The sequence below is a fragment of the Anguilla anguilla genome, chromosome 2 (assembly GCF_013347855.1).
Source record: "Anguilla anguilla isolate fAngAng1 chromosome 2, fAngAng1.pri, whole genome shotgun sequence".
Lineage (NCBI taxonomy): Eukaryota > Metazoa > Chordata > Actinopteri > Anguilliformes > Anguillidae > Anguilla > Anguilla anguilla.
The window spans coordinates 1,792,796-1,804,088 of record NC_049202.1 but is presented as its reverse complement, the minus strand read 5'-3'; the positions used below and the strand labels follow the sequence as shown (position 1 = coordinate 1,804,088).

The 11,293-nt window shown below is 45.1% G+C and overlaps 1 protein-coding gene across 1 annotated transcript; it reads right to left on the bottom strand.

Moving 5' to 3' along the window:
* Nucleotides 1-4,996: 4,996 nt before the first annotated feature.
* On the bottom strand, nucleotides 4,997-6,205 carry si:ch73-6k14.2 (protein DEPP). The gene is made up of 2 exons (XM_035406518.1): nucleotides 5,976-6,205; nucleotides 4,997-5,659 (listed from the first exon to the last, which is right to left on the bottom strand). Exon 2 carries the CDS (start codon nucleotides 5,612-5,614, stop codon nucleotides 5,180-5,182), a length of 435 nt encoding a protein of 144 aa, XP_035262409.1. The 5' UTR covers nucleotides 5,615-5,659; nucleotides 5,976-6,205; the 3' UTR covers nucleotides 4,997-5,179.
* Nucleotides 6,206-11,293: the final 5,088 nt, after the last annotated feature.

Sequence of the window (11,293 nt, the reverse complement as noted above, 5' to 3'; positions counted from 1 at the left end):
AAAGCATGTGTATAATTGGCTGTTTCTTGGACAGCACTGTGTCACTGCATCATCACTTAATGTAAAAGAACAGCGAACAAAGGGTCCAAAGGTTATAGTTCTAGGTTTGGCTTTTGCATGTGGAGTCTATTGTGTGAGGCTGAAGAATCGGAATGAGTCAGAAGCCTGAATCAGGGACATAGCCAAAACATTGGGTGTGTCTAATTCAACCGTTTGGTACATCGTTAAGAAGCAAGAATGCACAAGTGAGCTCAGCAGCAGCAAATGACCTGGTTGACCACGGAGGAAGACCACTATAGTGGATGACCTATGAATACTTGAATGGTAAATGAAATACCCTTTTCAATGGTCACATAGATCAAGAACACTCTCTAGGATGTAGGCATAGATGTATCAAAGACTGAAGAGAAGACCACACCAGCAAAAACTCAAAGGGCATTGTTGGGCTGAATGGCCTGTTCTCATCATTATGCTATGTTGTATTGTGTTGTGTTGTGTTAACTAAGTTTTATGGACAGATGAGATGAATGGGAATTTACCTGTATGAGAGTGATGTAAAGAGGAAAGTGTGGGAAAGGCTCATGATCCAACCCGTACCACCTCATCTGTGAAACATGGTGGAGGTAGTGCTATGGCTTTGGGCCTGTGTGGCTGCCCCTGGAAATGGCTCACCTGTCTTCACTGATGATGTCACTGCTGACGGCAACAGCCAGGTGAATTCTGAAATGTACAGAAACATTTTATCTATTCAGATCAAAAAAAATTTTTTTTTACTTAAAGACAACGTATTGTATTTTAACAACAAAACATTGCATTGGTCATTGCCTGCTATTTAAAGTACTTTGGTCCATTAGCTACATAATGTAAATTGTAATGTACCTTCTGCCCTTTACATTTTACCTGATACCTGCATTTAAGCTACCAGCACATGGACATTTCTGGGGTTCTGTGCCTAACTTTGAAGACAACAGCAAAATTCCAGATAATAAAAATTACCTCAAGAAGACGGCGGCTTTGGCTCTTGCAATGTCAGGATCTGGCTGGAGGTTCTGGAGTTTCCCAGGATCATTAGTCTAAAACAAATACATACTCCCGGTACAATACAGAAATTTTCACTTTCTAACTCGAGTCAAGACATGGGAATTTCCCGTATTGCGAAATCAGCGAGAGGGGGAACATCTAGGGGGGAGGTCACACCGTGCACGCAATAAGCACTTTCTGCACGATACGCTCCAGGGTTCAGACATTGCACTTTCTGCACAATACGCTCCAGGGTTCAGACATTCTTCTGAATTCTTAGAAAAGTGGGGAAATTGCGGCAGTGGGTTTTAGTTTCATTCATGGAAAAGCATGACACGTATAGACAAAATTTTCCATAATCCATGGGACTTCAGCCATTCAGCTTTATACGTTTTAAAACAACATATCAACCTCATCAACCCCCAATGCAGCAACGTGTAAGAATAAGTAAGCACAGCCACAAGGTTATTATGAATAACCCAACTGGTTATTAATTTTATTATATTTTTTGTATTTTGTCATTCTCTTAATGTACATATAAAACCACCAAGCACTCATTCAGATATTATAATCACATTCGTTACTGGGCTTGTTAATGTGGGTGACATTTGTTGTCGATTCATTGCATTTATAGTACAGGCATTTAACCGACGCTCTTATCCAGAGCGTCTTACACAAGTTTCCACACAGCATTTACACTGCATCCCTTTATACAGCTGGATGTATACTTCAGCAAAGCAGGTTAAGCACCTTGCTCAAGGGTACAACGGCAGTGTCCCACCTGGGAATCGAACCTGTGACCTTTAGGTTACAAGACCAGCTCCTCACCCGTTACACTACACTGCTGCCCACAGGGTCCCTGTGCTGGGACAGTCCTCCAGGGGGATGTGGGGTAGCCAGCAGGTATATCACAGAGAAGGCCTTCAGTTCTCCTGGTCTGCAGATGTGGGTGTGTTCGCATCTCTGGTGGCTCACTCGCGGTGACGTTACGTGCAGCGGAACCTCTCTATAAAATATTCTCTTTATTTGTGATTTCCAGTGTGATTTGCAGTGTGATTTGCGGTGTGATTTCCCTTCGTATGGTTGTGCTTTGCTGAACAGCCTGGCATTGCCATGTTTTTTTTTTGTCGTTGTTGTTGTCACGCGGTCGATAGATTCTAAAGCCAGAGAGCAACACCGGTGCCAGATGCTTCCTGTTCCCTCTTTGTTCTCTGTCTTACTCTTGTGCTTCGGCTCTCGTAGGTGGTCGAATCTGGGACTGGTGAAACGGAGGACGAGGGGGATTTCTGTGTCTCATTCCAGGCCTCCCTCCTCATAAAAAACATTCCAGATGTGCAGATACTTTCTGTTTCTGTTCAGCTGAGAGGTCTGTGTCCTCTGTGACACAGTCTTCAGAGGGAGAAACTGGTTGTTCAGCTGCAGTAAATCTGTTCATGCCAATTACTGGAAAGTTCCTGTTTTTTAAGTCTAATGGATGTTTTTTAGAGATTAGCCTTGATCAATGTTGTTTATGTTTTCATTGTACTTTCTCCAAAGGAACCCTTTTAACTAACTCATTGGGTTCAGAAGCACTCAGTAAGGACAGCAATTCTTGTAAATGACGTCAGCTGAAAAAAAAGGGTTTTTTTTTTCCTTTTTTTGTGCAAAACAGACCTCCTGTACTTCTGTGAAATGGTTCACAGCTCAGTACATGAAAAACTAAGCAACGCTTGCACACATTTCAGAAAGTGTTTACAAATGCTTAACTGCTCCGAGTCACATTTGACCCTGCTCTTTTTGTCTTGTTGTTCATGCCTCAGTGAGCTTGACTGGCCGCGCGCTATCTCTCAGAGATTGCCGCTGATGGGGAGCATTTGAGAAGGTTACGCCAGTGGGAGCGTGATGCTTAGTTTTGGCGCCACCTTGTGGCTGAGACTTAGGCTGCGGTTGCAGAAAGCGTTCTCCTTTTCCCTCGCGCACAGCGGCCCAGAGTCACAGATACCTCTTCCAAAGGGGGAGCCTTCATAGAAACAAAAAAAAGAACAGAGCGCTCATAAATTAAAGGCTGTTCAGAGCACAGGGCGCTGTTCCAAAGTCTCTTTTATGGTTTCCTCTGGCAGATATTTAATCCACAGGCCCCAGTAAAACACGCAGGAAGTCATTAGCCGAAGGAACGGCTGTTTCAGTGCTGCAGGAGTACGGCAGTGATGAGATGAATGAGAAAGAGACGACTAAAAGCACGGTGTCAACTTTATTATTGTAACTGAATATGAAATTTTAGTGCAGCCCCACCATAGACCGTATAAAAATAGAGCCCCACCCATTTTATTAAATTTTTGGAGGGATGCGTTGATTTGCTAACTCGCCAGTTGTCATTGAGCACGCATTCTGCGATTGCATAGCCTTATAATGCATGTAATTATGATTCCGTCAACCAGTATTTACGTTGCAATTAATCATGTAAATACATATTTATGGCTACCTACTTTACTAGCCAACATTGCTTTCTTCTTGGTTTGCACTCATTTCATTATTTATACTGTATGCTTTGCTATAAAAACAAATCATTTGTCATTTTTGGAAGTTCTGAGGCTGTAGTCACATGCAGCAGAATAATAAGGATAATGCCGTTTTAGATACTGTGACACAATGAGCTCTGAATTTATTATATTCAGTGCTTGTTATGGTGAGCCAAGCGACATACCACGGGTGAGGGATGATCTTCAAAAGATGGCACAACCTGCTAGCACAATAACATGTTTTTTCCTTTCTTTTCTTTTTGTAAAACAGTGCACCTTTGCAAATGGAGTATCATAACTTTGTGCGTTGGCTCTGTTGTCAGACTAATTGTACAGAAGTGCCAAAAATAGGAAGCACCGTGTCAGCAACACTCTCTCAGAAAGGATGTGTTAATATCCAACACATGTTTTGTGTTGGCACTTTCTGTGTTACCTTCAACGCATTTTGTGTCACCGCCACTGCTTTTGCGTTACAAATAATATATAATTAACTTATATATTTAACATTCTGATGTGTGTTGTCCTTGACTAGACATGGAGGTGTATTAAAAACGGCACGTTATGCGGACCAAAGCTACGATCGTGAGTGAACCGTGGACGGAGTGTAGCACAGTGGGTAAGGAGCTGGGCTTGTAACCGAAAGGTCGCAGGTTCGATTCCCGGGTGAGGACACTGCCGTTGTACCCTTGAGCGAGGTACTTAACCAGAATTGCTTCAGTATATATATCCAGCTGTATAAATGGATACAATGTAAAAATGCTATGCAAAAAAGTTGTGTAAGTCGTTCTGGATAAGAGCGTCTGCTAAATGCCTGTAATGTAATGTAAAAGTCAGTACAGCTTGTCCTTTTTTCCACAATTATGTATTCATCAATGACAAAGGGCTAATCGCGCTATTGCGGTGTTAGCATCTGACGCGATGTTTACGTTCTCCCTCTGTCCTCTTGTCGGTCGCACGTTTCCGCTGGGCTAAAAAACACAGTGTGCCTCGCAGAAAAGAAACGCTGTCCGATGTGCCCACGCTGTCAGCGCACCGGTCACATTTCAGCAGAGGCGCGGACTGCTAAAGGTGCGGGTGGTCGCGGATGATAAGAGAGCGATTATGTGCTGGTTTCAGGGTCAGGAAATCCTGCCTGGTGGGGGGGGGGGGGGGGGGGGGGGGGAGAACAATGGGGCAGAGAGCAGCTGCTTCTTAATTGAGGGGGAGGGGGGAGGGGGGAGTGGAGATTCAGCGAGAATCACGAGTGTACTGTCTCTGCTAAAAAAAAAAAAAACTTCCTCTGCTAAAAACACACCACTTCTGCATCGTTTTGATCATCATATAACCTATTGTGTAATAGTTACATTACAGTACCGCAGCATGCAATTTCGCCCAACGATAATTAATAAAACTCCCTTTTTGCCACGCTCAATTAACCACAGTTTTGATTGATTATTTTGCTCCAAACGAATGAACCGTTGATAGAAAACCACACTAAGTATCATAATCAAAGTTTTATTGCAAAACGACAGTTCGACAGTGCCAGGGGTGCAACGCTAAACACATCCACAGTGGTCCATATGTGACGTATATCGTATAAATCATACGACTCCAGTCTCGTTATCCGTCCTGAGAAAGGGATGATCGAGCTCCGCTCAGTCACGTTCGGCGAGCCGCTCGCATCACAGCAGACACAGAGCGGCCGCGGAAGTCTCCGGAAGCGACAGGCCGTCGCACTCCTCCGCCCGAGCGAACAGCCAGTCCAGCGGGTCCCTCGCGGCCGCGCACGAGCCGCCGCACTCTCCCTTAGCGCCCGCGCCGAAGACCAGCGCGATGTCGTCCAGGGCGACGGGGAGGCGGGGCTTGCAGGCTGCCGCCGCGGCGCCGGGGGGCGGGGCCGCGGGGAGGGCGTGTTTCCGGCGCCCTGGCACCCGGAGCGTGGCGCAGGCGGAGAAGGCGGCAGGCTGCGCCAGCTCCTTAATGGACGCCACGTAGTCCTCCAGGGAGGCGGAGGGGTGCCCGGCGTGCCCGGGGTGCCACGCGTGGGCGGCGTCCTCCTGCGTCTCGCTGATGGTGGGCAGCAGATCCACGGACAGCAGCCGCCTGCGAGGCTTCATGCTGAGCGGGTGCGGTCAGCCAATCAGCATTCGGGCCGAAGCCCCCTGGGGAAACACGCGACGGGGAGAATGTCAGCGCCTTCGCACGCGCGCGCAAGGCGCTTCAGCATCACACCTCAGCGCCACGCATCACCGCCACAACACCCGCGTGGGAAACTAACGTTGCTGCTTCGCACGAGTACAGCCTCCAAAAAAATTACAGAATCGCATGTTTACAAACGCCGCACAGAAAAACACCATCGATAGGGGCTCTTCTGCCTATTTTCACTAACCTTTCCTTTGAGAAGGAGTGCTAATTGAATTCAATTTCATGCTCATAATAATATGTTTATATGTATGTAAATAATGTAAAGACACTCACCTGTATGTGCTGTATTGTCCGGTCTAGTTGGGCTGTTCAGAAATACGGTGGAGTGGGTTCTGTGTGTATCTCGGAGCCTCGGACAGTGTGTGCAGGGGAGTGTTGCTCACTGGAGGCTGTTGTGTTAAATCACAACCCGAGGAAGAGGTGGGAGGGGTTTTATACCCAAACCCTATTAGAGGAGCATAAGCCATGGCTAACAGCGCTAAACATAGCGCAGCACTGACCCTGCTTAGCTCTGCAGGAAGTGCGTGTGTGTGGGTCTGTGGGTCTGTGTGTGTGTGTGTGTATGGGGGTCTATGGGTGTGTGTGTGTGTGTGTGTGTGGGTCTGTGGGTGTGTGTGTGTGTGTGTGTGAGAGACCCTGCTAGTATGGCCAAGGAACTTCACACCAGTCTCCTATTGTTTACCTCGCTAAAATTAAGATTTCCATTTTTAATCTGTTCCAGACCCATAACTGTGAGTTTCTTTCATCTTAATTCCTAATCAAAGTGGTTTTTTTTTTGGTTTTTTTTAATGTTTCAAGTAAGATCCTGAAGTAGGCTGTGCATTTTCAGAGCAAAACACTAGACTCTAATCTTAGACCCATTAGCCTATTTCCTGACCAGTACAAGAAAGGGCTGAATAGCTCCTGTGTGTTTTGGGAGGGGAGTTGGCATGGCTCCCAGTGCGCACATAAGGGAGCTTTCTGTTTACCAATACCACTTGCAAGCTGGGGGGAGCAGCCAGGGGGTAGGAAAGAGGGGCGCAGGTTATTGGAGCACTAGGGTAAGCACCTCTGAAACTTTGTTTTTGTTTGTTTCTGTTTTATGAGTGTGGTATTCTTTGCTGGATATGCTGTATAATTTGTACTATGCCCCCCCCCCCCCCTCACCCCAAACACACTCAAAAAATATATAGCGTCCCTCTGTCCCTCATCTGAAGTACCATCCTGGTCATGCCAGGATGTAAATGCCCCCGTCAGTTAAATTCGGAGACACAGAGTGAACAAAATGGCGGGTATGGGATTCCAACAGCAGTACTAATACACAACACTGTCTTGTGAGTTGAGTCCGCACTAATGGCTAATAGGCTAAAAACCAATAGGGTCAGTCACCGAGTTATTTTGGTTCTTTTGTGTTCGGTCTTGGACTTAGGGTGCTCCGTGTTTATCCCTCAGAAGTAGATTGTCCAGAGCTACTTGCCCTGGAAAAGGAAGGAACCGATTTATTAGTCCTCGTTAAATTGCTAATTGGATTGAGCCTGGACGTTGGACAGGGAGGGTGGGAGCGTGCATTCTGACCCAGAGAAACCTGCTGCTGTCTGAGTTTCTGACCCAGGACGCTATTTTCATCTCAGTGATTGACAGGGTGGCACCTGGCTCTTCAAGCCTGCTTTGCCGATGGTCTCAGGCAGGTTAGTCAGGGCATGTAGAGGTTTTAAAAGTTCAGTGGATTGGAGGGTCAGCGCCTAAATTAAGGGGGAATTAGGGAGAACAAAGGCTAGGGTGCAGGAGATTTATTATGCAACATCTGCCACACGTTCAGAACAAATCCACTCTTAGCTAAAGGCAAAATATACTGTATGTACGTTATGATCTATGCAGTTCATCCAGATTCAAAAATAAAATTTACTTGGGGTTTGCTCTGTTAGAGACCTACAGTTGATTTATTTTTTCCCAATTCTACACTAGGACCCTGTCAATTCCAGACAGAATCAAATAAATCTGATTTTTTGTTCTAATTCTACCAATCAGTGTATGTTTGTGACCTGATTTCAAACTTTCGTACTGACTACTTTGGGCCCAGATTATTTTAGTCCCGGACATTACCTCATGACATTTGTTTTGAGAAGAATGAACCATGCCCAGATATTTATAACTCTATTGTCTCCAGAATGAAAGTGCTTTTGCACATGGAGACCTGTAATGTGTCTGACCTGCAAATAAACCGCCCTAGGTTAATTATGATTTGTAGCACAGCATGACTGAGTTAAATTAATCCGTCAATGTTTCCAGGCAGATGTTTTCACCAGGGATGCTAAGATGATTTTCTGCGTGTGTGTGTTTGAGTGTATGTGAGTGTGTGTGTGTGTGTGTGTGTGTGTGTGTGTGTGTGTGTGACTGTGTATGTGTTTGTGCCTGTGCGTTGTGTCTGTGCAGTGTGTGTGTGTACGTGTGTGTGTGCTTGCATGCATGTCTGTGCAGTGTGTAGTTTGTATGTGTGTGTGTGTGTGTGTGTGTGTGTGTGTGTGTGTGTGCACTGTCGATAGCTGTTATTCACTCCTCTCAAGTTTTCAGGGTCATAGGGTCACAGTGCACGAACCCGGAAGTGAACCTGAATCTAGCTGCATGAGTGATAAAGTGAATGGGACACTGCAGACAGTTCCTGTGTGTTATTACCCAAAGCACCCAGCAGGGACTGAGTGATCCAGTCAGCATGCTTTATCCCACCATATCATACTACGGTAATTTCTCTGGTCAGCTGGGAACCTGTGATCTTAATGCTTCATATATAAAAATATGACAAGCTAACGTGGGGTTAATTGGTCTGTTTCTCCCCAGTGCAATGTTTTAGTACGGTTCTGTGTTTTTCCATGCCGTCTGAAAAAATAGACGTACAAAAGTTCATATTTGGGTCAGATGGCATTTTCAACAAAACAAAATGTTTGAAGAACCAGTTGTTAGCCATTCCTGTGCCTTTCCAGTCCATATCTCTGTTTCCCATCTACGTTGTTAAAGCTGTGCTGGAAGCTATGTGGGAGTGATACGCTTGTCATGCAGTACGAGCACAAGCTGATTTATGTTCAGGTTATGTTTTTTATAGCAGATAACTCTGGAGCATTGTGCACTGCAAGTACACTTTGGGAGTTGCAGCTCCGAAGTGAAACTGCGGAGGTGTTATGGCGAAGATCTTGACAAAATAAGTGCGACAACTGCCTGCTCCACACAGGCGGTGATGCGTGTGCAGGTTTGTATTTTAGCCCAGCAATACAGCGCCCGATTTAACTATTTAACCAATCGCTGTCTTCAGTCAAGCGGTTGACAAGCAGAATCAGGTGTCCTAGCGCTGGGCTGCAACAAACACCTGCACCCACACCAGCCCTGTTTTCAGATAGGATCGGACAGCCCTGCTCCATATGATATGAAAGATATGCTCACTTATGTATTAAAACCCCTCTAAAATCCTGGGGGGGGGGGGCAGGCACACCAGGCCTAAGGTCGCCGCGGTTACTGAGCAAGAAACAGCTTTGACTGCTCGCTAAACATTTGCGAGTTATAAACTCTGAAACTTCAAAGATGTATAAATATGACTTATGAAAACTGTGCTGTAATCTTGCAGCAGCTTTCACTGGGATGTCCTTGTCAGGTCCTTCGAAATCAGTATTCAGCCAGCAGCCTCGTAAGACACACACACACACACTGTTTATACGAGGCCCTACGTCAGGCATTAGCGTTACGACCACCATCATCATCGCAGTCCCCAAAAACCTAAAACGCACCCTTTTTCCCTAAGCGATAAAACCGTACTGAAAACTCAGCCAGCCCTGCAGCACGGCACGATCTGTTATTTTAAGCGCACATCTGAGTACGGTGTTTTACGACTTTAATCTCGGATGTTATTTGTGGACCCGTCTGGACCAGGGCCGTAAAGCCTGCTGACACACTTCCTCTCCGGCTTAATCCCAGAAGAGGAACTTCGGCCGAACTCTGCTGCCACTGGCGCTCATACAATATGGTTAAACCATAAACCCCAAAAAATCTAATGAATTACAAAAAATTTTTTTTTTTTAAACTTCAGTCCCTTGATGAAAACCCTCCATGCGATACACACATTAACAGTGATATTTGGGCATATCTGCAGTCCAGAGATATTCATACACACACACACATAAAATACTGTGTCACAGAGGAGAATGGAGCTGAAGGGCAGACATTTTTCCACACCGTTGGCTGCACCTTTTGCTAACTGCAGGCGACGCCCACTCGTTGAGCTCACCTGAGGGACATTTCAGGCTCATTAGGCAGAGATCAAAAGAGCCCACACGTGCGTTTGCTGTTAGGAGTGCCCTTTGTTCTTTTTTAAATCGGGAAAAATATTATCTATCTATCTATCTATCATCTATCTATCTATCATCTATCATCTATCATCTATCCATACTAGAGAGGATGTTTTATTAAATTACTATTTTTTACCTTTTATTTCTAGACTTTTGCCATTCTCTTGAATCACTATTTTTTTTTGGTTTGGAGCTGGGAAATAGCTGTCTGGTTGTGCAGACAGGGACTACCAGCTGTATTGGCCAGGCTAATAACAGCTAAAAGTCTGTGCCATGATTACCTTTCAGCAGTTTAGCTTGTGTATTCAAATGCATTATATTCCACTAAATAATATATGAGTAGCAACCAATTACTTTTCTCCAGGAAAGTGTTTGCCCTGCTACTGCATGCCACCACCTAACATCATATTGTTCTGGATCAGCATGTAAGCACAAACCACAGCCGTTTATTATATCCTGAATTTCCTAGTTTGGCCTGAAACGACAGCTCTTGTATTGTACAGGCCCGTGACCCTTGACCCTCGTTCCCATGAGCGAACCCCAGGTTGATTTGCTGGGAGTGGAAAAAAAATGAGCCTTCTTGGACAGGTATACGAGCATCAAAGATCACAATTTCTCTCAACCCTTTAAGGCAGAGGGGAAAGCCCTCTGTTGGAAGGTTTGAATGAAACAGCGAGTAAATACATGGCAGTATAATAAAGCAATGGCTGGTTAAGGTCTGTAACGATTCATCAGTTTGCTAAAGTTTCTTCTTTTGTGATTAACTGGCCATTACCTGCACAATGATGCCCCCTGCTGGTCAGATGACTCAGCATCAAGACCCAAAGTACAAGAACATGATCTATGGTTTGGTTGCACTTATACCTTCAAATCCCAAGTCCCAGAAGACCATAGTGACTAACCTCTCACCCTGTATGGTCCGATTTATGTCAAGTCTCTTGCCTGGAGAACTCCTGTTTGGATGAAAATTGCATTTCTACCTCACTTTTAAACAGACAAATGACCCTCTTGAGGTTGAAGTCCCAATATTATACTGTAGGGAAACACAGAGGTGTAGTGGAGGAAATCAAATATGTACAACAGACCTGGGGGTTTTAACAGGGCATTGCTGTAAAACGGCATGTGTGCTCTGTCAACCTACCCTGTATAAATAAATAAGTAAAATATCTACACAGGCACTATGTCTTATAGCTTCTAAATCTAGTTTAGGCAGCGTTTCTCTGAAAAAGGGACTTTGACTCAGTATGACCTCACTGCATAAATAAAAAGCTTGAATAAAAA